Source organism: Phycodurus eques, chromosome 6 (assembly GCF_024500275.1).
Source record: "Phycodurus eques isolate BA_2022a chromosome 6, UOR_Pequ_1.1, whole genome shotgun sequence".
In the NCBI taxonomy this organism is placed as follows: Eukaryota; Metazoa; Chordata; class Actinopteri; order Syngnathiformes; family Syngnathidae; genus Phycodurus; species Phycodurus eques.
Window position 1 is genome coordinate 7,974,682 of NC_084530.1, and position 26,571 is coordinate 8,001,252.

General features: G+C 39.9%; 1 protein-coding gene across 1 annotated transcript in view; it reads left to right on the plus strand.

Annotated features, from left to right (window-relative positions):
- prkcaa (protein kinase C, alpha, a) overlaps positions 1-26,571 on the plus strand; it is a 162,817-nt gene that overhangs the window by 53,562 nt on the left and 82,684 nt on the right. Inside the window, exon 3 of the mRNA XM_061680640.1 lies at positions 7,627-7,709. Coding sequence (XP_061536624.1) covers positions 7,627-7,709 — 83 coding nt within the window. The remainder of the gene's footprint in view (positions 1-7,626; positions 7,710-26,571) is intronic.

Consider the following 26,571-nt stretch of genomic DNA (forward strand, 5'->3'; position numbering starts at 1 on the left):
GTCGTATAATATCATTTTGTATGTTTTCAGAGTCACTGATGCTATGTTAATTCTGTCATTCCCAGACCAGTGACCATGGCTCAGTTCAATAACATGGCCTCTGGTTCATTGGAAGCCAGGCTCCTTGGTTTCTTACAATAACTTCATTATAGCTTGTTGCCGTGGAAACCACTCTTGCTATGTCCCATTTTGCCATTTTAGCATTTAGTGCGTCAAACATTGTTAAAGTTTGGTCCAAATAAACTGTGGGCTGTGTTATTCTTTCTTTAAACTGCCAAACTGTTCTTTGTTTGATCGAATCACTTGTTTGTTCTCAAGGTTTAGTATTTCAGCAAAGAACATAACCACTTCACAAAGCCCGAAGGCCAAACTAAAACCTTCAGCAGAAAACATGGCATGGTGTCTCTCTCTCTCTCTCTCTCTCTCTCACACACACACACACCTACACACACACACACACACACACACACACACACACACACACACACACACACACACAAACAGACAACGGCAACACTTTCCGCATTAAATACAGTATTTCCAAAAATAGTTGTCTCCACTCCATCTCATACGGACGCTATCAAGTTAACTGCCAAGCCTATTTGAACGATGCCGCTAACCAAAACAACAGCACCTACCGGGGCTGAAATAAAATTGTGGTGTTGCTGCGAGCTGCTACTTGGATGTTGTAAACAAAATCAATGTGCTGTGGAGTATTGAAGATGATCTCAATCAGCATTCCAGTCACATCGCTCCCCACTGTTGTTCGTATTAATTGGGTTCTGTCCAGTCTGTCTCCGTCTAGCATGCTTAAGTTCTAACCTTTTATACATTTTCTTTATGATAGTCATTTTTTAAACACATACACTGACTGCGTATATATATATATATATATATATATATATATATATATAACAAACAGAACATTCAAAATCTGTTTGTTCTAGTACTTGATTTCTGAACATGGGCCAACAATGGTATCTTTTTTTCTTTCAACACTGATAAAGGTGGGGCTTTTTTTCCTGTTACATTCAATGTCATTTGAAAGATGGTTTTACTGTTATATTACTACCAAAAAAAAATAAAAAAATCATTGTGCAACTAACTTTTGCACTGCTCGTTTTTGGGGAGGTACAGCAGCACGATGTATGTTAATAGATATATTAATGTGTATGAACTGAAGTTTAAACATTTACATAAATACAGAATAATGTAAACTACATGAAATTCACATTTCAAATAACAGTAGTAGTATTATTCGGATTTCTCGATCGTGCATAGAGCATCAAAACGTTTTTATATTTGAAAAAAAAAACACGCTATAATTGCTTTTTGTTTCTTTTTTTGGGGAACAGTACAACAGGCAGTGCTGGCAACATGTTTTTAAAGACCTTGGCCACTGGCTGCATGCTATAAAAAATTAGGAGTTGGCCCAAAAAAAAAAAGAAAAGATGTAACTATTTCTACTGATATTTTGAAGGTATTTCAATTTAGCTAGTGCCAAGTACATGGCACAAGACTCATCTAGCTAAGTAGAGATACAATTACAAATATCTGAGTACAGTGTGTAAATTGTTACTTTGTTTTAAGTTGAGGAAACATGTTTTACATTGTGGGTAGTGAGACTCATGACTCGATGCGGTGACTGTGTGTCCAATTTCCACTGAGAGTCGGAATTTATAAAGCTCGCAACACGGAAGGCCAGAGTTGTGTGCTCCCAGCTCTTCTCAGCCTTACAAACGTACAACAAAACATGTAACTATACAGGTAGTATTTTATGTGAGAAGCAGACAGCATGAGTTCAATGTCGGGCTTGTAACATGCATCTCTTTTGCCGAGTTGGAGATCAGACATCAGGAAGAGGGACTGATTAAAAAAGTGGGGTGGACGGATCAATGTCATGTCATTATGAATCTGAGTGGGTACCAGTACTATCTGTGCCCTTTTCAGTGGCACCTCCTCTCCTGACGACGCAGCGGACTGCTCTGCCATGCAAGGCTCACTCTTGCCGTGGCGAGGGGTCTAAACGCGCTTGCGCGAATGACTGTTGGTGGTTCAGAATAACGAGAAGGTGCTCTTTCTTCAGAAAGGACAGCATGCAGGTGGAGGAGATTGACTAAAGCAGTGAAAAAGATGGCGTCTTATATAGTGAGACTGTGTTTTGGGAGCGTTAAAACATGCACTCGCGAAAATGCGACCACATGAATTATTTACTCGTGAAAGTGCGACCACATGAAATTTTTACTCGCACATCCTGAAAAAAGGGTCACATTTAGGTAGAAGTCTCGAGCGCTGCAATGTGCAGTTTAACCTTTATGATACATGTACAGGAGAATATCATAAACAGGGCTGAAGGAAACAGGGGTGATGAAGAAGTGATGGGTAAGTACGGCATCCAGGAAAGGAACTTGGAGGGACAGATGGTGGTAGACTTTGCAAAAAGGTGTTCACAAGAGCAAATGGCTCTCGTGAACACTTTTTTCCAGAAGAGGCATGAACATAGGGTGACCTACAAGAGCGGATGTAGAATCACGCAGGTGGATTACATCTTGTGCAGACGATGTAATCTGAAGAAGGTTACTGACTGTATGGTTGTGGTAGGGGAGAGTGATGCTCGACAGCATAGGATGGTGGTGTGTAAGATGACTCTGGTGGTGGGGAGGAAGATTAGGAAGACAAAGTCAGAGCAGAGAACCATGTGGTGGAAGCTGAGACGGGACGAGTGTTGTGCAGCTTTTCGTGAAGAGGTGAGGCATTTGTTGCAGGATGCAAACTTAACATCATTCTCACAAATCGCATAAAAGCTCCACACAGCAGACATGTTTGGGTTTGCTGCTGCCGTGCGCCTGCGCAGTCTGAAGGAAGGGGGAGAGGATACTGCACTACTCCGTTGTCGTATTTTACGCTTTATAATGCGCCACACATTTTCAATGGGAGACAGGTCTGGACTGCAGGCAGGCCAGTCTAGTACCCGCACTCTTTTACTACGAAGCCACGCTGTTGTAACACGTGCAGAATGTGGTTTGGCATTGTCTTGCTGAAATAAGCAGGGGCGTCCATGAAAAAGACGTTGCTTGGATGTCAGCATATGTTTCTCCAAAACCTGTATCTACCTTTCAAGCATTAATGGTGCCTTCACAGATGTGTAAGTTACCCATGCCATTGACATTAACACAGCCCAATACCATCACAGATGCTGGCTTTTGAACTTTGCGTCCATAACAGTCCGGATGGTTCTTTTCCTCTTTGGCCTCGGGGGACACAACGTCCACAATTTTCCAAAAACAATTACAAATGTGGACTCATCGGACCACAGAACACTTTTCCACTTTGCATCAGTCCTCGGGCTGTTCCACTTTGCATCAGTCCTCTTTTCCACTTTGCATCAGTCCTCGGGCCCAGAGAAGCCAGCGGCGTTTCTGAGTGTTGTTGATAAATGGCTTTTGCTTTGCATACTAGAGTTTTAAGTTGCCCTTACGGATGTAGCGCCAAACTGTATTTACTGACATTGGTTTTTCCTAAATTCTTTGCAATTGTACGTTGAGGAACATTGTCCTTAAACTGTTCGACTATTTTCTCACGCACTTGTTCACAAAGAGGTGAACCTCGCCCCATCTTTGCTTGTGAATGATTGAGCAATTCAGAGAAGCTCCTATTATACCCAATCATGGCTCCCACCTTTTCCAATTAGCCTGTTCACCCGTAGGATGTTCCAAACAGGTGTTTGATGAGCATCCCTCAACTTTCTCAGTCTTTTTTGGCAGCTGTCTGAGCTTTTGTTGCAGCCATAAAATTCCAAGTTAATGATTATTTGCCAAAAACAATAAAGTTTATCAGTTTGAACATTAAATATCTTGTCTTTGTAATGTATTCAATTAAATATAGGTTGAACATGATTTGCAAATAATTGTATTCTGTTTTTATTTATGTTTAACACAACGTCCCAACTTCATTGGAATTGGGGTTGTACTAAATATTAATATAGTCATTGATGATGTAGTGGTGCATTCGCTTGACTTCGGTGTAGGCAGTGTGGGTTTAGTTCCCACTCAGTGACAGTGTGAATGTGAGTGTGAGTGGTTGTCTGTGTCTATATGTCCCCTGCAACTGACTGGCGACCAGTTTGGGTGCAGTCCACCTTTCGCCCAAGTTTGCTGGGATAGCCTCCAGCAAGCCCGCGACCCTAGTGAGGATAAGTGGTATGGAAAATGGATGGATAAATCTGTACCAACCCCTTGTAAATAATTTTGATGTCTGTGCTTCCTGCAACCCTGAACAGGATAAGCGGTATTGAGAATGGATGGATGGATATATTAATAGACTTTTGAACTTATAGGCTCCTCCTCCTTGAGCGTTCTGATTAATTTCCAGTTTTCTGATGTGTGTGCTATGTTTACTGTGTAGCTGTGTATTATTTTCTCTCATTACCTACTAATTAGCGGTGCATAGTTGATTACTGTCTGCTATAACGCAATTCTAGCCAGACTTCTACTACTACTGTACTACCAAAGCTTTGCACCTAAGCACTTTGGTGCACCACATTTCACGTTAGCTTAGCAGTTAGCAGCTCTTCTCCGTCTTCTCCTGTTATGCCTGGATCAGACTACCAAACTACCAATTTGGTCTTTCACGATTGCACTATGTCAGACTACTGACATAAAACCTTGCCGTATCTCAAACAGACAGTGGCAACACTACGATCACTGGGCTTTATCTTGTCAAAACAAAAACTGTCGGAGAGGCAGAACCGGAAAACGTGTCACCGGTCAATGCGACCGGATAGACCCGTTACCATGGCGATGATAACAACAATGGATCATTCCAATGTATTGTATTGTGTTGGGGAATAAAAGAGGAAAAGCGTGATACAGTCAATGGTGCTCGGGAGTTGGCTGTCCATTCAAGAAGAGCTTGAGGTATGTTCATGTACTTTTATAACAATACGGCTCGCAAGCAGGCAGCATAATGTTACGTAGCATAGCAAACTAACGTTTGTATGTAAACAAGCCGGTGTTCTGTCAAATCATGCTCCAAAGCTTCTGTAAACATTGGTTCGTGCTCGTTAATAAATGTTGACAACAGGAACCAAGTACGTTGACAATGGCAAGCCAGGTAGGTGAAGCGCCGGTCACAATACGCAATCCGATTGGTCGACATCGAGGTGCGCTGTCGGAGAGTTGTCGTTAATACATCACACTACACGGAAGATATTCAAAAAAATCAAACATGCTAGACTTTTCATTTTGGCGTCATAGGGCTATCGTAGGCCCAAATCATTGGTCGTGGATTTTGTCACAGTACAAGAGCTTATGTCGTTCCCGACAATATATGTCAGACCAGATCTGAGGACCCGCCCGCGATAGCTAATGGGCCAATTTCGGGGCAAAAAAGATGTGCCATGTCCACACAGACGTACATATAATAATGTCATCAACAAGCGTTGTCGCGATTAGTTGTTAGAATCCAAATTTATACCCTCTATCGGATATACTATATCAACCATGCACTCCCCCCCCCAGGTCAAATACAATAGCCAATAGCTAATAGCCAATAGCTCTGAGGAAGAACCAGAGGGTAGTCAAAGTTGGGGTGGTGTAATATGTCTGTGTGGAGGCTGCATTGCTTTCATGTCATTAATTTCAAACTTCACTTTCATTAGTGAGGACTGCCCTATACGTAGGGGTAACGTAGTCAACAACAGCGCACGATTTTCTCTCTCAAAAAAACTACTGATTCTTGCAATACGCTGACTTGTGAAGCTGTTAAAATTACTGAATGCCACTCGTGAAATTCTTCATGAAATATACACAGGGAAATAATAACAGCGCCAAATGGTAATTCTGTGCTAATGTTTAGCAAATGCAGGAGTGAAGATAAAGAAAAACTTGTCTGTAACTTACAGTCAGGGACTGTTGATGTCCTGCCAATTTCTCGTGTCAAATGTTAGGATTTATCTTTTGCAAGGCCGTAGTGCATTCCAATTGTTTTTGGGAAAAGGAATAAAAGTAAAAACCAGCCGTGTGAACTAGAAATATAAATAAGTCAAGTGCTATGTGGGACACATTTCTCACCCACACAGCTCTACTGTGAAAGCATACTGTACCTTATGTACGCTGTATCATGCACACTGTGAAACATATGGGTGCATCTTCTGATATGCCTAAAATTGATGTTGAATGTGCAGTACATATATGTCACAGAATGACAGCTGTGCAGCACCATGCCTAGACAGGTTTTAGTCTTGCTTTCCAGAGAGGGCTGAAATGGAATGAGAGGAAGGACAGGTAAGGCATTTTAAGTGTCCTAATGACACTTTTCTCCAACACTTTGCTCTATACATGAATAAGTTGCCCAAATGTGGCCCTAAAAAGCAGGCAAGCTTATTTCAAAAGGCATTGCAGCACGAATGGAAAACAAACCACTAATGCAGTCTACTCAGGCTTGCTCAATGCTAAGTGAAGACTGTAGAAACCACCAGTCCAATGGTTTTATGCTATGCAGCAAGTGTCGACCCTGCAAACATCAAGTGAGCGTTTAGGCGCTTGATAAACACTCTTACATTCACACTTAAGGACAATTTTGAATATTCGATTAACCTACCGTGCATGCTTTGGAAAGTGGGAGAAAGTCGGTGCACCCGGAGAAAACCCACACAAACATGAGGAGACAATGCAAACGTCACAGAAAAGAGAGCGCAAATTTCAACTCAGAACCTCAGGACTGTGAGCCAGAAGTACTAACAACTTGTCCACCATGCTGCCTCAACTGCACAAGCATTTCTAGAAAAATATTTTGGAGTGGTGTTGAAAAATCCACTCTGTTGTTGTAAAGATTTGGATAAAGGAGTGGATATATGAACTGATTTTCACTGTTCAACATTTTGAGTCACTATGGGAAATCCACTCTGGGAGTCTGTCCTTCTGTGAACACTATCGCTTTTGACAACAGTTAAACCTTGGCATAAGTCTATGCATTACTTAATACCATTCAATTTTATTTATTTTAAGCAGCAGATGTTTCCAAATGACTTAGGAGTGTCCTATTGCAGTTTTCTTATGTACAGTATAGATGACATTACATCACATCGGATGTATTAGCTCGCTTGCTTATGTTTTTTTTTTGTGTGCTTTGCTGTGTTTTTTTTTGCACTGAGCTTGTGCTGGCCCAGTGACACTTACATTGCTTCACAGTTGTCCCGATGTGATGTCCAATTGAGAGGTTGCAACAGACTTCAGTGATCTCATATTACTTTTACCACCAGACCAACCGTTTAAGCTCTGACAGTATGTGGGTGCGCATTGGCACAAAGCGTGAAAGTTGTATCCATTTGTCCATGTATTTGGGTGCAATTTGGATGCTATTAAGTGTCTGCCCAAGCAGTGTCACCACACTCAGTGATAAGAGCAGTGGCAGAACCAGGCCATCTGGACACTCGATAACCAGTTGAGACTAGACTTCACTCGCTCCTTCAATAACTGTCACTGTGCTGTCAACATGGACAATGATACAATCTGTCTTAACTGTTGTATTACTTGGCCCCTTTATGTCGTTGTTCTGTCTCCATGTGTCAATGTACTTCATTTTACGACCAATCTCATGCCATTCTTGACTTCCTTTTTTTTGCAGTTTGCTGTTTTGTGGTCCATAAGAGGTGCCATGAGTTTGTCACATTCTCCTGTCCAGGAGCTGATAAGGGGCCAGACACAGATGTAAGTAACTCAGTTTATTTATATGTCATTTATATGGTTGTAGAAAAAACATTTTCTCCTTAGGGGCTAATGGTATGATGAATACATATCAAATTGAGCTAAAGAAAGAGCTAAAGAAATTCACAGAATTTAAGTATTTTTGCTGGAAATGAGAAAAGAAGGTGGTGAAAGACTAAGAATTCATTTTTTCCCCCCATTTTTGAAAATCATATTTCTAAGCACAATCTTTTGCAACTTTCTAACATGGCATAATGTAACGTGAGATCATCAGGTGTGCTCCATGAAATTATCAAATAACATTTAATTGGTCCATTTACATTTTCTACACCGCTTCTCCTCACTAGGGTCGCGGGCGTGCTGGAGCCCATCCCAGCTAACTATGGGCAGGAGGCGGGGTACACCCTGCACTGGTTGCCAGCCAGTGCAGGGTGTTGTTTATATGTGCCATCGCAGGGCACATATAAACAACCAACCACTCACATTCATACTTACAGACAATTTAAAGTCTTCAGTTACACTACCGTCCATGTTTTTGGGAAGTGGGAAGAAACTAGACTTTACGCCGATCTGATCGGTGTGATCGGTATCGGCCGATAATGAGCATTTTATGCTGATTGGCTCTCATGTCATAATTTGCCGATCCGATCAATGACGTAATCGATCGGCTCCGCACCAGACATTTAACTCTGCGTCGCCGTTGCGTATGAATCCAAAAGCTAGTTTGTTTTTAGCCCTGTCACGTGTCTTGTGGCGCAGTACTGTATCAATCTGATGGCCAATAAAGTTTTTTTCTATCTTGTCGGTTAATAAACACGTCATCGGTGTGGGACTATTTTGCGGTGTCTCAGATAAACAACACGTAAGGTATTTCCAGTCTGTGCACAACTGAGGTACGTTGTGGGGAAGGTCATCTAAATGCTTCAACACAAATTTGATCGGGCACCTGAAGAATGTACATGAGGACCCTGCCGCAACGCAGCGTGTATAAAAAAAAAAAAAAAAAAAAAAAAAAAAAAAAGCCAAATGGACACAAACTCTGGACAACACCCGTCCACATAGCCGGGACAGTGAGAAAGTTCGAGTAAGCATGTCATTATCAGTATTTCTTTTAGTCATTTAATTGCAATAAAGTAATTTACTTACAGTAAGTTAGCACCCATTATTTCTGTCATGTTGTAATGTTGATCTGACCTAAATTGATGTCAGTGGCCAATCCTTGAATGCCCCCTAGAGGTTATTGACGTTTTAACGTTTGTCTAAAATGCTAGAGAATAATTTTGAGCTGGGATGGGCTCCAGCACGCCCGCGACCCTAGTGTGGATAAGCGGTACAGAAAATGGATGGATACAGTACTCAGTATATAGTACACAAGTATATACAATAAATGAACAAGTCATATAAATGGACACATTGCTCCATCTTGTGATCAGATCGGTGATCGGTTTTTAGGTTTTTTAAACTTGCTGATTGGTGATCGGCCCCAAAAATCCTGATCGTGTAAAGCCTAGAGGATACCGGAGTACCCAGCAAAAACCCACACGGGCACAGGGAGAACATGCAAACTTCACACAAGCGTGGCCGGATTTGATCCCGGGTCCTCAGAACTGTGAGGCGGATGTGCTAGCCGGTCGGCCTGCGGCTACAATTTACTTAACCTCGTTGACATTTTTATTTGGTTGTGTGCTGTGAGATTTCTCAAATGTAAAATACTGTATGTGCCCTGCTCAAAGACAGTTGTGAAAAACTGATCTAGCCTTTTGTAATCAAGTCTACATTTAGACCATTGGTTATGCCTGTAATGGAAAATATATATAAAATAATATATATAAATATATATATTTTTTTAGAGATAATTTTAGATATGGAACTGTCAAAATTGAAAATAACATTTAAAAATATCTCAAAGGTAAAAGCTACAGAACAAATACAAATTAATATCAACAATATGGGTTATTCAGAAGAAAATTCCTATTGCATGTACAATATGGCCTTTGGATTTAGTCGAGCAGGTGTGGGAGTGACTCGCAGCAACAGCAGCAATAATAGCAGCAACAGCAGGAGCAGGTGGATAATTCAATTCATTTTAATATCAAAGTTCCACTGAGGTCCCTGGGTGCTGCCATTAGGAAATGGGATTGAAATATTCTATTTAGTGCGTCACTTCCTCCACACAACCCTGGAAGAGTAGATTATTCTCTCCTGATAATGCAGGTTGTGATTTCAAAACATGCTCAAAATCTCTTGAGCTTGCTCTCAGAACAGTGGTGGAGTTCAAGGTTTAACTCTAAATAATAACTCTAATCCAGTAGGATTTAGGGGAAAAAAATGATTGGCAGATTAGGCTGCCATTAGCGGGGACGAGGCTTGGAGAATGCACTGGAAGCAGGAGGGGCAGGGGGGTGTAAAACGGAATGCTGGCAAACCAGCATATTCACTTTACTGGGTCAAATGAAGACTTGGAACACAGGCAGCATACCTGCAACCTCTATTTGAGGACAGTCCAGTGTTATTTTGTTTCTGTTACATTGTTTTAAATATATAGGTTTTTATATACATTTATATTTTTTTTCCCATCAAAATAATTTGAGATGCAAAAGAATAATAATACGTCATTCAATGAGTTCTCATCTTCATTGGCTTTTACTTGCAGGCATGTGCAATCAGCCACTGCTTGCCATGTGTGAAACTCCATGTACGCGTCTGCTTGGGGGCTGTGATGCGTATAACCTTTCAGCATTACAGAAGCCTAACTTGGCCTCTGTAATCGGAGACGAGGCAGACTTGTGCCGTTCAAGATCATCGACCGGGACTCTTAAAATAGTGCGCTACAAAGATGACATCGAAGCCCTAGCAGCCAAAAATAGTTTGAGCTGGGACAGTTCATGATTCAAACAGTTAGAGGGGTTCAAAGGGGTAACTGGCTTTTGTCCCAATAAAATTGTTTTAATGCTTCTTCATAGTCAATTTACAAAGAGGTCTTGAATCTGAGTTAGTGTGGACTTTTTGTGATTTTCTTTAACACGAAACCATCAATGTTTTTGGTCTAATACTGTATATCCAATTTTACTTCCCCTGCGTTCACTATCCTGAATGGGCATTACTTACATAAATTATGCATTTTAAAACATGATCTTGATGGTGATCAAGAAATTACCTCGCAACAAGTGGTCATAAATGGTTGTCTGTGCTGTATATAGTTAAAAATTCCTTTGACCTCAGTGTACGACATTTAGCCTCATGGTGGCCCGATGGGTAGCACCGAGGACTAGGACAGGGTATCACTTGCTCTAAAGAAGTTATCCATTATCTTTTTAATATACATTGATGTGCACTTTGTAGTGTTGTTGCCATGGGCAACCACACATATTAAATGGGAAGTTGCCTCCCAGGCAACCAGTCGAAGAAGAAACTCCGATGTCAAGTAAATATCCTTAAGATCTGCAGTTTCTAGGCTACCTGCATTGAATGACTCACATTGATGTTTTATAACACTCCTGCTGGAAAAGAATGATCTTTCGTGGGGAGGCTAACATATGAACCACATGATCTTTTTGGTTACTACTCATCTTGCACCGGTAGATGTGATCAGACTCAGCAAGATGACTGTGAGTGCCTTTAAAGCTGCAGTGTTTTTAAGGGCACTGTAAGCTGCACATTCCTTCCATCCATCCATTTTCCATAGGGCTTATCCTCACTAGGGTCACGGGTGTACGACAGCCTATCCCAGCTAACTTTGTGCGAGAGGCAAGGTACACCCTGAACTGGTCGCCAGCCAATCGCAGGGCACATATAAACGAACAATCATTCAGCCTCACATTTACACCTACGGGCAATTTTAGAGTCTTCAATAAAACTACCATGCAGGTTTTTGGGATGTGGGAGAAAACCGGAGGACCCGGAGAAAACCCACGCAGGCACAGGGAGAACATGCAAACTCCACACAGGCGAGGCTGGATTTGAACCCGGGTCTTCAAAACTGCGTGGCAGATGCGCTAACCAGTCGGCCAGCTCAGTGATGTTGCTTATTTTGCTTATTTCCACTAACATGTGTATGTGTTCACTGTGATGGGTTAAATGCAGAGAACAAATTTCGTGTGCATGCATGCATGTTCATGACAATAAAAGATGATTCTTCTTCTTCTTCTCATTCGAGTCAGGGGTGAGCTTTAGCGTCTTCCAGCTGACTTTGGGTGCGAGGCAGGCGGCTATTTATGAATTTACCCATTTATATTTTTTTAATCCTTTAAGATGCGACAAGATGGACACCAATGCCCTGTCTAAATAGGAATTTGTCTGAAGTGGTGGTTTATAGCACTAATATGGTAATTGCTCTGCTTGCTTGGATCCCAACTGACCAGATTCTAAAAATAGTACGTCACACCTGGTCGTATGAGCCATGGCGAACCGAGTAGGTAGCATGGAGTTAATAGGGACAATCGTGATTGAACCCCTGTCAGGACCATACTCGGGTGAAGCTAACTGATCAGTATTGCTCCATGGAAACAGGGCTTAATGAGTACAGCTGTCTTTTTCTGACTGTGACTAAAGTGGCATTACGACGGGTGGTTGAGGATTGTATCTGCCACAGCAATTTATTTTACAAAATGTTCCTCTTGTTGACTGCCAGGTCTAATGCTAGCAGCAGCGCGAGCGAGTTCAGTGTTTTACAGGATAGAAGCATCAATAATGCAGAAGCTTCCCCATTCACCACAGGCCTCAGCAAATGAAACTGAGAGCTTTGCTGTGCTTGTGCTTGTGTTTGTGCGGGTGCGTGGCTGCTGCATCATTGATGTCCACTTAACCAGCAGTCTACTGTATATGACCTGGGGCAATCCACACTGATTTGCCCTTTGCTCTCACTCGCTCTTACACACACGCATGCGCACGCGCACGCACACACACACACACACACACACACACACACATATCACTAGACGCATGGATGGTTAAATGAAAATATTCCATTATATTTGGAATTGGCTTGACAAGTGGAAGCAAGGCTCAGCTCGGGTAACATAATTAAAATGTTTGAGATGTGATCTCTAATGTTTACAAAGGGTAAATCACCCAGGAGGAGACACTTTTGACGGAAGCGAGTTGGTCTGAGAAACAAACAATGTGGTGCAAAAGCTCAGAGCACACATACATCGTTACAAGGAGTCTCCTTGGGAATAGAAAACCAGATTAGGCGTGGGGCTAAATGACATCGTGCGCCACAGCATGGTTGCTTGTCACAGGCAATAGACCCTGTCATCTGTTGTGCGCTTCCTTCAAGCGAGGGGAGGGTGTTGGCCATCTTCTTAAAACAGACCATTGACACCCCACTGTGATGTTCACTATTTCACAAGGCACTTGGCAGTGCAAAACAGAAAGGACACAGACTATGATGTGATGTGTGTGCACTGGAACAAAAAATGCTGACTTACTACAAACAGATTGTTGACGTTTGCTATAGAAAAACAAAATAAAATATGCATATACATCTAATATGGACAATGAAAACCACCATATTTAGTGGCAGACATTATGAACAAAACTGAATATTCTTGGGAGAAACAGTGGTTCTCAACTGCTGTCACCCTGGGACCCTCATTTCTCTATTTTGGCAAAAGTAGAAAATAGAAGAATATACAAAATGTATTTTTTAAAATAGCCTCTGAAAACATGTATGTTGTATTTTTAAACATAACTCAATCCTTACGTTTCAAGGGCGATTCAGATAACATTTAGAAACGCGAGCATGAATATGGTAACTGCATGTATAAAAATGAATGAATTAAGAATGACTTTTGTTATTATTATGTCATGCATAGTATTGCAAGCCCATCCAACCTAGGCTTATTGGACTTCGAACATTCAAATGATCTAGCACAAGATTTGTGTCAACAACAGGCTATCTTGTCTTCTTTTCCAAGCTTTAAAAATAACATTTATAATTCTGAAAACATCAAAATCTAACAACCATTTTATCTTTTCCTTGTCTGACCAATGGAAGACCAGTTATGATGGATAATATCATTAACAGATACTCTCTTCAATCAGCATTAAATGTACAATACAGAGGAACCTTGTTTTACGAACGACCCGGTTTATGAGTGATTCGGTTTTGAGACAATGTTTTCAAAGATAAATTTCCTGGGGTAACACACTATTTTCAGTTTACTAACAGTCACGGCATGGCTGCGCAAGGCTCAGAACTTTGTGAATCTTGTCAAAATAAGAGCAAGTATGACATGTTCAAATAAAGTGCGTAACTTCAGAATAATTATTTGCAAAAAACTAACAAAATACAGATAATACTTCGTTTTAATCATATGGTTAGAAGCAAAAGCACACATTGTAAAAATGCAGTATACATAGAAGGGTTTTCCAGAATTTTTAGGTCAACTTTGGGGGTTTGTATTATACACGGGTGCACATTATACACGAGAAATTACGGTCATCTTTTCTTTCTAGGAAAGTGCAACATCAAGTTTGCCTTCTTTTTCTGAAATGAACCATGTATACAGGTGCAACGATAACTGTGATCAGTCTGAATGATTATGCTGTTTGTTATTTCTGTGGCTACATTGGAAACATTTTAATGCCGCTGGAAGTTGTGTTTGTACCATGCTAGTTTTCTCTCTTGCTGTAGTGATATTCCTGTTCGTGAGACGCAGTTTCAAATGATTTTAACGTACCGCCAAAAGCAAATTGCTAGCCATGATTTTCACTAGCCAGAGACTACAGTGTATTTGTTCACTCAGTAAACTAGTGGTTAGAGTGAAAGGCAGTTACACTTCCTGTCCCTTACCTATTTTTTTCCAAGGCGGCGCGCTGTACGCTTCTGTGCCGTCCTGAAAAATCAGAATACGAAAACATGTACGACCACATGCACTGTTACACCCCCAGTAGTAGCATTTCTGACGCATGACTGTCAAAATAATGTTTTTTTTTTTTCTTTTTTTAAATAAGTCCGACCTCGGAGGTGCATTAAATATTGCACTGTACTATGGGTCCTCAGTTTACGACAGAGTTAAATTCTAACAACAATAATGTTACTTGAATTTATACAGTCCGCAACCCACCAAAATGGGTGTGTGACCCACCTTTTGTTGACAATCAGTGCTTTGGAATGTCTTTACCCAATCTCAAGTAGCATTCACCCATTGAATAGTTGAGTAACTTAAATGTAGAGAAACAAACAACAAATCAAAATCAAATGTAGAAGTATTCTTTGTTTGCATTCATTGGTCCATTTCCCTCGGGAATATTTTGCCCATTGCCATAAGGCACAGGAATATTTACAACAAGGAAACGTGCCATTAGATTAAGATGGAAAGGTAAATGTTTTATTCATATGACATTTTCTGTTGTTGCTGATACATTTTAAAGCAACAAGGTGCATTTCTTTCATTCCCATAGCGAACGCACACCACCACATTCATTCCCATAGCGAACGCACACCACTAAATTCTAATATAATGTATAAAATATAAATGAATAAAACATTATTTAAATTCATGATGTACTACAAACCATGGAACCATAGCGAACTCACACCACCGACTAAATTCTAATATAATGTATAAAAAAATAAAATATAAATTAGTATTTAAATTCATAATGTAATACAAACCAGGGAGCATTGTTTATTTAGAAAATGTTTTGATTACCTTTAAATTGTAATCATATACCATTAAGTCCCTTATTCATACCTGGGGCACATTTTTTATTTAGTATTTTTTAAATTTTATTTTAGCTTGAAAATTACACAAGAAACAAGACCACATTCATTATGGTTTCATTTTGCCAAAAGGTTCCATAGCAAAAAATATTCATAGTCTTAAATAAATAGAGGATTATCCAATATTCTAAACGTACCCAATATATTGTTAAAATTATATTTATCCCTATTCAGTCTAACACCACTTTAATCTTTTGCCCCTTACTTGTGTATTTCCAGCCAGAAAATGCCCAGTAAATATATAGACACATACAAAATTAATATAAAAATTAACTTTCACTCTAAATTTAACCAGGTCATGGATAATTTCGTCTTTAACTGTACATTCTTTGGCTTAGCTCCGTTAGCTTCTAACAATGGTTGCAGCTTTAGATTTGTATTACCATCTTCATTTAAAAGTAATTCAGAAGAAGAAAAGAAAACAGCTTTATTCCTAACAGAAGGGCAATTCAATTTCACATTCTCTAGTTGTGTTGAAAGAGACACAAACAGAAGAGCAAATTAAATTGAAGAGGAAGCCTTCATTAAAAAAACATGTTCCTTAAATCAAAATGAACAATGGTTCTATTATAATTTCCTTTATATTGTTTACTAGTTTACTAGTGGAATGCCTTTGTTCGTGGCATTCAAATAAGAGGAAGATCATTATTCTTGTTAACTCCTGAAAGAATAAATGCAATGTCATGCCATAATTAATAAAAACACACCGATAAGCATTCCCCAAACCTTCTTTATGCCTACACTCGACAACATATTGAGATATCGTAATATAAGAGCTCACAATGTGCTTATAAAACTTCAAAAATGCAGTGGAAGTCAGCCTGCAGACTTTATAAAGATCATGTTTCGCGTTCCCTTGCCCTGGAAATTAAATTAAAAAAAAACAAGCAAGAGCAATTATTATTCTCTCTGTGATGTTTATGGAATGTGCTTAAGAGGTCGATGAACGTTCTTTTCCCGAAGAATGAACATGCATCCCAATGATCTGGTATATGCATTAAATAGGTTTAATGCAAGATGAAGCACATGACCAACTTTATAAATGAAAATGATGTATATTGATATTTGTCCAACAGTAAAGGTCTTATCAAGGCAAATATATACAAACTATACCAGGGCTATTCCATTAAATATTCGGTTGGGCCTGCTTTTCAGACTGAGGACATGAGCTGGGCTGGACATTTTTAGCAGACAGTGAGCAAAGTTAGCAATTTAAGAGAAACACAAATACTGTAGATAAGATAACAAACACACTTAATTGTTAATGCCCTATTTCCACATTCAAAAAGTATATAACAAAATCAAAGAGCAGTACTTAAACTAAACCTCTGCTGAAATACTGCTTCTTAAAAGTTTACGTTTCAAACATAAAAACAAAGTCCTGATTAGAAGCACCGTATTTTGTTTAGGTCACAGCTGAAAGTGCATAAAAAAGTAACTCGCTGAACAGCAACTTTTCAGAACTCAAGGTAATTTTCTTTTGAAATATCAAAATAACAGTTTTCCTGTGTTCAATGTCCCTTTATGGTCCCACAAAGATAAATAGTGGGAGCAATAATTTACTTTGCCCCTTTGAAATAAAATACCAACCCTGCTGATATCAAAATGCATGATAAAGCGCAATTAAGTGAACTAACAAAACACCTTTCTTAACTGTTAAACTTATAATGAATAAACACAAAGTCATTCACATTCATACTTGCTGCAACACACTGCTTTGATTCACTCAACATTAAGAATTCCATCTCAGCTCAGATAATTGTTTGTCAGTCCACTGAGGAACAATTCATTATGGGTTAGTTGCTAGGTTATATGGTAAGTGTTGCATTCCATCTATGTACATTTATTGGAATTTTGGAAGAACGTGACAATGTTGGTAAAAGATCCTTTTTTTTTTTTTTTCTCACCGGACCCAAGTCCAAATCACTCGCCATTTGCTTTTGGCCCACTCAAGTATCGCTGTCGGGCCACTAATCAAATTGGGCTGAGTGCCCCAACTTAAAATGTTTTAAAGTTACGAGCAGTCGCTTTTTGGCTTTTTTGTTTTGTTTTTGTTTTTGTTTTGTTTTGCTTTGATGTTACGAGCCAAGATGTAGTTACGGACGAGCTTCAGATACGGCGCCGCTGAAGTCAAGAAAAATATAGAGCATTTAAGGTACTGTAATGCCACAGTTGCTGATGCACTTTCGGCTGTTTATTGAACAGTACAAACAGTCAAACACACACATTTAAAATGAGAACACTCGCAAGGATACAGGAGCTCCTTGCCACAACTCATGCCGTGACACTCACATGCAGAATAACCCAACAAACTAACCAAACCTGACTTCAGCCACTGTTGTCACTCACTAGGCCACACCCCTGAAAGGCACACATCCAAAACACCAATACTACAGTATGTACAGTAATTAAAATTTCTTGAAACAGTATTTTTTTACACTTTAAAATAATATATTTTTTTTTTGTACAACACAGTGCTGTTTTTTATGATTAAAAAACACAAAATAATTACTTTTTTAGAGCTGGTTTGGATCAATGGCTGAAAATCTGATTTGATATGAACTGAGTTATGAGCTAGGTCATGAACAAATTCAATTTGCTAGCCAAGGTATCACTGTATATACAGTGTGTGTAAATTTTCCAGTTTAAGGTTCATTGATTGACAAAATGTTGTTGTCCAATGAGGATGGAATTTCCAGTGACTTTTGGTCACTAGTGGTCCCTTCGGCTGCCTGCGAAGGGTATTCATAAACTGTAGGATCCTAATGAACAGTAACAGTTGTGGAGTGTCTCTTGCTAATAGTCTGTGACATGCTGTCTAAAAGCAGGTTTGATCAAGGCTTGGCTGTAGGGAGACTTTCAAGCACATGCACTCAATGTGTGTGTGTGTGTGTGAGAGGATGGGTAGGCTAATCAGACACTGATGTACCATTTCCTGGTGAACGTTTCCCTTGAAAGGGTTATTAGAACTCGTTGTAAACCTGCAAGATATTGTCAACCTAACCTTTCAACACCGAGGCATTTCTTCAGAACAGAGGACCCTATTTGTAATCCCCACCCACACCCTTTCAAACATGAATAAAACACATCTGAAACAATCTGAGGTCGCTCATGAAATTTAAGTAATTTGCATTTGCTTAACAATGCCCTCATTGAAATGTAGAAGAAATTCAAGTTTCAGACTTTTTTATTTAGATGGGTTTTTTTTTCTCCCAAAATCATAATTTCATTGAATCTTATACCTCGTTTAATTTAATTTTGCATGTCTGCCTCACAGTCCAGAGGTTCTGGGATCGAATCTCGGCTCAGGCCCTCTGTTGTCTTCCTCCCAGTACATGTGTGTCAGGTCCTCTTTGTGCCCTTTAATTGGCTGGCAGCCTGATGAGGTCAATCACTTTTGAAAGTTGATAAATGGGTAATACTTTTGAACATGAGGCTGCTGCAAAATCAAAAGCAACTCAGAGGGTGACCGGGGTTCCTGGAGAGACTGTAAAGCACATCTGAAGAATAAGAAATTATTAATAAAGCCGAAGTCACACTTGCTCATGCAGGAACGTCACATAATTGATGTGGTTGTTCTTCCCACCAGTTGTTATTTATATCTGATAGACTCCAGCTCACCCACGATAAGGATAATAAGGACAAGCACTATATAAAAAAGATGGATGGATGATTTCTTTTTAAAAATGTTTTATACGGATTATGATCCCTATAGCAGTGGTGTCAAACAGATTTTGGTCGCAAGCCACATCGTAGTGATGGTTTCCTTCCCATGGCCGTTAGGAATTTGAACTCATACAAATGTATGATCATCTCATGTTATTATATATGCACAACAAATTATTACTAATTATTACTATTATTCAATTTGTTTTAAAAGGGGAATTGATAACAAAAGAATGCTTGCAATATGTCAATGTTATTAAAATTCAAGACAATTTGCAATATTGGTATTTAAGAAGGAAACATGATGTGGACACAAATGATTTGCTTTTGCTTGCCGCATAAAATGATGTGGCAGGCTGGATCTGGCCCCGGGGCCTTGAGTTTGACACCTGCGCTATAGGGGAAATTCGATGTCCACCCTGCTGTATACATGTTGTGTTGTTCAGCAATATGTCATTATTATTTCATTCCCAATATTCTATTGATACAGAGAGAGTTGTTGAGTAGTGCCTGATTGTTTTTTTTTTCATTACAATTTTCAAATCTCAGGCATCCTTGCCACACAAATGTCTTAGTCAGAAGACAGACTAACCAAAAGAGCCACAGTCAGCATCATGGAAGGCTCCAAATGAAGATGGATATTCAAACAACAACTTTGTGTGCCATTGGAATGCCCACTTGTCAGGTGGCCTGATCCTCTCTTTCTGTTCTGCTTTACTTGAAAATGTAAAGCATCACGTTCCCCGTGTCAAAAAACCTGACAGTACTGCTTGACCTGTTCAGTGACAGACTGACTGCATCGTGTTGGGACCTGCATATCGCTAACAGCCACACCGTACTCACATACACACCACAGCTTGCTTGTGGCACAATTAGGAATATGATCATAGGAAAAGCAAAGAAAAGCATTCGATTGAGTGAAGTGCAGCTGTCCACCACTGCAAACCATGATCATAACAATTAAATTAATACCTCAATGATGGTGTCAATCAAACAGAGCATTATTAGAATCTCAGTTTATTTATTATTTATCAGAAGAATTCATTTTAATCGCCTTTTTGGGGGCCGAAAAGACGGAAAACTCAACAATTTATGCAAGTGCATGTATCCCGGTGAAAATATAGGTACAGTAGTTGTGCAGTTTCGAATATGACCCTGCCAAAACCCATTCAGTAGCACACCCGGGAAGGTTAAGAGATACAGTCCCCACAGGAAGTCAGCCATTTTGGATTAAAGAATCCATTTTAGACGAATCCCAGCATTCCTGTTTTGACAAATTCCTACTGGTAATTTGCCCAAATCCTAAATCCCATTTGAAACTCAGTATTTTAGACTTGTGTTTTCCCAACCTTTATTGCTATTTTTTTTGTATGGATGGCAACAGGTGGATACACAAGTTAATTGTACCTTCGGCGATCTAGTGGGAGAGCATGTCATTGTTTTGCTCTGCTGGAAATCATTGTGCTTCTTCCCACAGTCCAAAAACAATTTTAGGTTCAGCCATCTACTGTACTACTTCATTAGGGTCCCAGTTAATTTGCGGGGTGCACCCAAGTCAGCAGTCAATCGCAGGGAACATATAGACAAACAACTATTCACCCTCGTATTTACCTATGGACAATTTCAGTCGTCGATGAATCTGACATGCATTTTTTAGAAAGCTGGAGTACCGGGAGAAAACCCACACAAGCGGGAACCCAGAACCTCTCGACTGTGAGGCAGACCATCTTCTACTGCACCATGCTGCCATCTTAGGTTCAGTAATACCATGTTAGGCTCAACGAATACTAGGGCTATTCAAGAATCGGTGGTGACTCGAATTGGCTGAAAAAAATAAAAACATAAATTAAAAAATCACAATGAATCAAAGAATGACACACGACTTACTTTATTCTGACATGGACTTACTGAGCATAGTTTCTGTGCATGTGCAGTTGTAGTTATGGCCCTCCACCGAGATCTCTGTGGAAGGAGGCATCCGATTGTCTAGCCCAAGGAGTTGCACAGATATTCATGGCAGCGCCACAACTGAAGCCGGAAAGGATAAATCGCCAAATTGCACTGCAACCACGGCAGAATGAATGAGCTCAAATTGAGCCAACACAGCGTGGCAAATGACGAGCGCTAGCTAGCTAGCTAACTAGCTAGAAAGGAGGCAGTTGGTCCAAGGCAGCGAGGATTTACGGCACCGACAGGTGCAGAACCAACCCGGGTTCTACCTTTGGCCATGGTACGATGAGGGATGCTGATTAAAGTAATCCATTTTGAACTAAAAAGAAAAGCTTTTTCACAGGGAGAAGTGGCAGCCAAAACACGTCAGTATACTCTCTTTAGGTTTCAATATATAGTTTCCAAATAATCAAATTGGATTTTTTATTTGTTGGACCATGACGTCTTTATTTCAGAATAGTACCAGGAGTAACCATTCGATTCTGATTCGTAGGTCATTCATTATTGTCAACACGACTAACTAATTGTGATTTCCGAGCCCTAATGCATACTATGTAAGTGTCTTTCTGTGTGTACTGCATGTATTGACTGATTGAAGGGTGATCAGTCCGCAGTGACGTTGTCTCCCTCCTTAAGTCAACTGACATGGACTTCATCTTCTCCATCACCCTGACTTAACAGGATGGGCGGTATTGAAATGGCTGGATAAGTGGGTTGGGTTGGGCCAAACTGTGGTTAAAATGTCACATATCACTTAGTGCATTGCTTGCAGATAAATGTTAACAGCTAGCGCACAGGAAGGAAAACCCCCTGTGAGCTGCAGTGGCAACCTGCCCTCCCTCTCAGCACTCATCAGCTTAGTGAAAGGCCAAGAGGAATGAGGGTGGTGATTTATGCGCTAAAAATAGTAACCCTGTCTAGCTTAACACCTCCGGTCGAGATAGATGATAACTCCAGTTTGTTCTCGACAGACTAACCTTTTAAACTTTGGTTCCGCTGGTCTTAGTTCATGAAAGGAAACCTCATTAGCAACCAACCTGTAGTGGGTTTCTTCTTCCCAGGTGTAGGATAGATGTTCTTGCATCTTTTTTGTGCATATGTGTCTATGAGTGAGTGGGACATTTGATTGAATTTGATTGTGGCATGTAGTGTAATTGAAGTGTAACAATATTGCCAGAGCCGTGTGGCAAAATGACACATACATTATTGTCGTTATGTTATTAAGTGCCGCATGAATTAGCGTACACAGTAACTGTTAGAAATGTTTTAACTAAGGCAGCTGTCTCCCTATTAGTCAAAAAGCTACGAGATACAGTATATTGTGAGAAAAGGAGAATTATTATACAGCTGCAGCCTATGTGGAAAATGTGAAATTATTTTCAAAAGTACCTTAAACAGTATGCTACAGTAGCTTGCTGTGACTAAATTGAATCTTAGTGTTTTGTCCATTTATTTTCTATCGCGCTTGTCCTCAGTGTTGTAGGTAAGCTATAGCCTATCCCCGCTGACTTGAGGGGAGAAGTGAGGTACGCCCTCCTGGACTGGTTGCCAGTCAATCACATGGCAAATTTGACTGAATTGGATTTATTTACCAACACTCCTGGTCAAAATGTCAGTCATTCTAATTGTTGATTATGGTGACATAATGTTCAGGTCTGCCTCCAAATCCCTCCTTCATAAACTGGATGTCGTGTACCATAATGCCATATGTTTTCTTAACTTCAGTACTCACCACTCCCAGCTGTACTCCTTGGTAAACTGGTCCTCACTCCAGTCTTGCAGACAAACTCTGGTTCATGTTGAGTTACAAAACTGTAATAGGGAAAACTCCTTATTTACAGTCATTGTTAACTATCCATCACAGTACTCCCAATCTACAATGCGATGTCACAATCCCAAAAGTCCAAACTTCCTTTGGCCACTTCTCTCTTCAGTCTTCTGCTGCAAATGACTGGAATCATCTGCAGAAGAGCTTGAAGCTCAGTTCATTCGTCCCCCTTTCTGCTTTTTTAACAGCTTCTTAAAAACAGCTGTTCAAGAACACTGCACTTGCTTTTTGCCACTTATTATTAACATGCATCACTGGAATTGTTCTTGTATTTCCGTTGTTTTCTGTATGACACGATGTCGGATTGGTTGTTTTGTTTTGATCATTTTCATGTAATTGCCTCTTATGCTGCCTCTTGGCCAGTTCGTCATTGTCGATGAGAACTGGTTCTCAATTGACTTACCTAGTTCAATAAAGGTTAAACTAAATATAAATAAATAGACAACTATTGAACATTCACACTTATGGACAATTGAGATTCTTCAATTAACATTAGGGATATGGGAGGAAGCCGGAGTATTGGGACAAAACCAAAGCAAGCACGGGGAAAACGCAAACTCCACATAGAGATTCAAACCTGGCACCTCTTTGATTGTGAGGCAGATGAGCGAACCAGCCAGGTCACCGCTCATGCTGTATTAGGAGTAGAATTCTAATGTTCGCTAATGTCATTGTTCAGAGGTGTTTGCAGTGCTTGTACAAACTTTGTTGTACCCTATCATTGGACAAATGCAAGTTTACTACTCTCGGTTAATCAGCATGACAATAGTTTGAAGTAAATTACACTTAAGGGAGAGCCATGTAGAATTCTACCCCCATTTTAAAATCTGTGATTGGTGCAAGGAAGATCCTCCTGTCACCTCCCCTTCAAATGTCACCTCTTGGTGAGAGCTGATGGTTAAAACAGGCAGTTCAAGTACCCTGGAAGAAAAAAATCGAATGAGAATTTGAGGCTCATACGGATCAAAAGCTATAAGGCAATCAAGAGACAAACAGGAGTGACAATTAGTGTGTTTCATGTCAATCACACACAGGCTGCAAATGTCACACTAGGTGGGTCTCTTTTGAGTCCGTGTGATGCAGGCAGGTTGTATTAGCTACTCCACCTCTTTGATGATCATCCAGTTCATTCTATGACTCCACACTGCACTTCATTAAATGAGTTTACTTTCTGCAGTAGACGAGAGTAAACTGAAAAAAAAAAATCTTTTTTTAATAGCACTATTGTTCATGTCCAAGTTACAGTACAGTACTATGCAAAATAATGACAATTTTAATGAAATTTCAAGCCCTTTTGAAACAGTGAATAGGACAGATAGCTGCCTTACCGATGATTTTCCTGGCTGCAGGAAACCTTTACATTCTCAGGCTGTGTCCACTGCAATAAATCATTATACCTTTTTATTTACTCAGCACTTAAAGTTCTTGATATAAAAATGACGACGAGAGATGAACTGAAGGACTGTCTCATTAGAACATCTATTTACCATCCCCAGGTTCCTGCCGACGGATTGGGAGTTCTGAAATAATGTTGTTTAAAGCTAAAAAAAATGTTTACTTGACATTTCTTATGGGGAAAATTGAAAAACAATGCCCCTATTAATGAGAATACCTGGCTCAGCATCGCTCTGTCAAGCTTTTCATTAATAAGGCTGCCTGATGTCCTGCATGCTTGCCAATGAAGCTTGATTGGTGAGTTTGGTAATTAATTAATTAGCCAACATCAGTCGACTGAGCCCTGTATCCCCAATTCATCACCACTTTCTGGAAGTTTTGATTAGTGCTTTCCGTGACCTTTGGCTTTACCTACACATTTGCATTGCCTTAGCACATTAACAAAAGCAGGATCAGTTAATAAAAAATATTGTTGCGCTGCCTCAAGTATTTAAGAGTTATTGTTTGACTATTTTCTGTAGTTCAGATTGCACTCACTGAAAGATCACAATAATAATTTACAGGTTGCTTTTTAATTAACATCTATACCATCACCAGTTCATTAAGGTGTATCATTTTGACAACTCTGACAATATAATTTTTACACACAATTTCTACCATTACATGTCTTGTTGTTGTTGCCCATTTCAGGTACATTGTATCGACTTATACGTTCTGACATTTTACACCAAATCTTCACCTTTCTTATAAGAATAAATTCTTCAATTTAAAATGAATTGTGCAAGAGTTACGTTTTCAAGTTTTCCGATTGGAAACGGCAAAATCATCTATCAATCATCAATTGTTATTTGTTATTTTAGAAGAAATGTGGTTTAAAAGTAATTAAATGCATGTAAATAACATGCAGAGTAATCTACACTGGTGATAAAATGATATCATAAATTACAATACTAGAATGTTGAGCACACAATCTCATTATCAATGCAGATCAATGGATATAAACTCCCTTGATTGCAGATATTCCAGTCAAACCCTAGAACAACTCTTTAAACATAGCACAGTTGACTGTGTAATTCTATTGTGATGAACAAACAGCAAGATGCAAAGCTGAAAGAGGATGTGGGCACATTTTAGCCCCAATGGCCTACTACTAATGGCCCCGCCGCTACTGAAGGTCAACCATCTTCCAGGCTACCGTGTAACACACCCTGGGCTGCTTTGCCATAACATCCTTCTTATGTTGAGCCAAGTGATTAAGTTGCTCATTTCTCCCGGCACTGCTGCTGCGGCAGGCCATCGCTACCCAGTCACTCCTGAATTTCCCATTAAGCCCCGGTAAGGCTGTAATCAGGGAGAGATGCTGCAGGGGCTGAGAAGCCCGTGTGGTCCCAGACAGAGAGGATGTGTTAATGGACAAATCTGCGTGCGCAGTGATGTGTAGTCACTTATGTTCATTTACGGGTTTCATTTCGTACAGATTACACCTTCCCACTAGTCAATCTTTAAATAGACGCGCGCAAATCATTCCAACGTTTCACACCTGCCACATCGCCTAATGTGAATTCATTTTAGTAATTACCGTGAAAATGATTCATTTATGAGTATGATTAATAATGAATTGCTAATTCAAATTTTACCATTTATCGGTACTAAATTTTACAGTGTGACCTCCAAAGTGGAGGTCACACTGTATACATATTTAATAAAACACCATTAAGTGAATGTATCACTCTCCTTCCTGTTACCATTCTATTATGTCTGTCAGGCATCTTCAAAGGGTGAGTAGTGTTCCTTTATTTTAGTTTCATTATACAGTTATCTTCTCTATTTATACTTGATGGGCAGTTAGGAATGTTAAAATGTTAATTTAAACATTTAATGTACAGTTAAGAAAGGGTTTGTGGATAGTGACAGTTCCAATTACTGTACTGCCAGACATGACTTGAAATTGGTAAATTGAAATTAGAACAACTCGAAAGTCAACCAGCGTCACAAAAAGGATTGTGGAACAGATCATTTTTGATTTGATACGAGGATGGTTTTTGCACTCCTTCATTCATTCATTCTTTTTCCGTACTGTTTATCCACACTAGGGTTGCGGGGATGCTGGAGCCTATCCCAGCTATCTTCGAGCGAGAGGCGGGGTTCACCCTGAACTGGTCGCCAGCCAATTGCAGGGCACATACAAACAAACAACCACTCGCACTCACACCTACAGGCAATTTAGAGTCTTCAATCAACCTACCAGACATGTTTTTGGGATGTGGGAGGAAACCGGAGTACCCGGAGAAAACTCT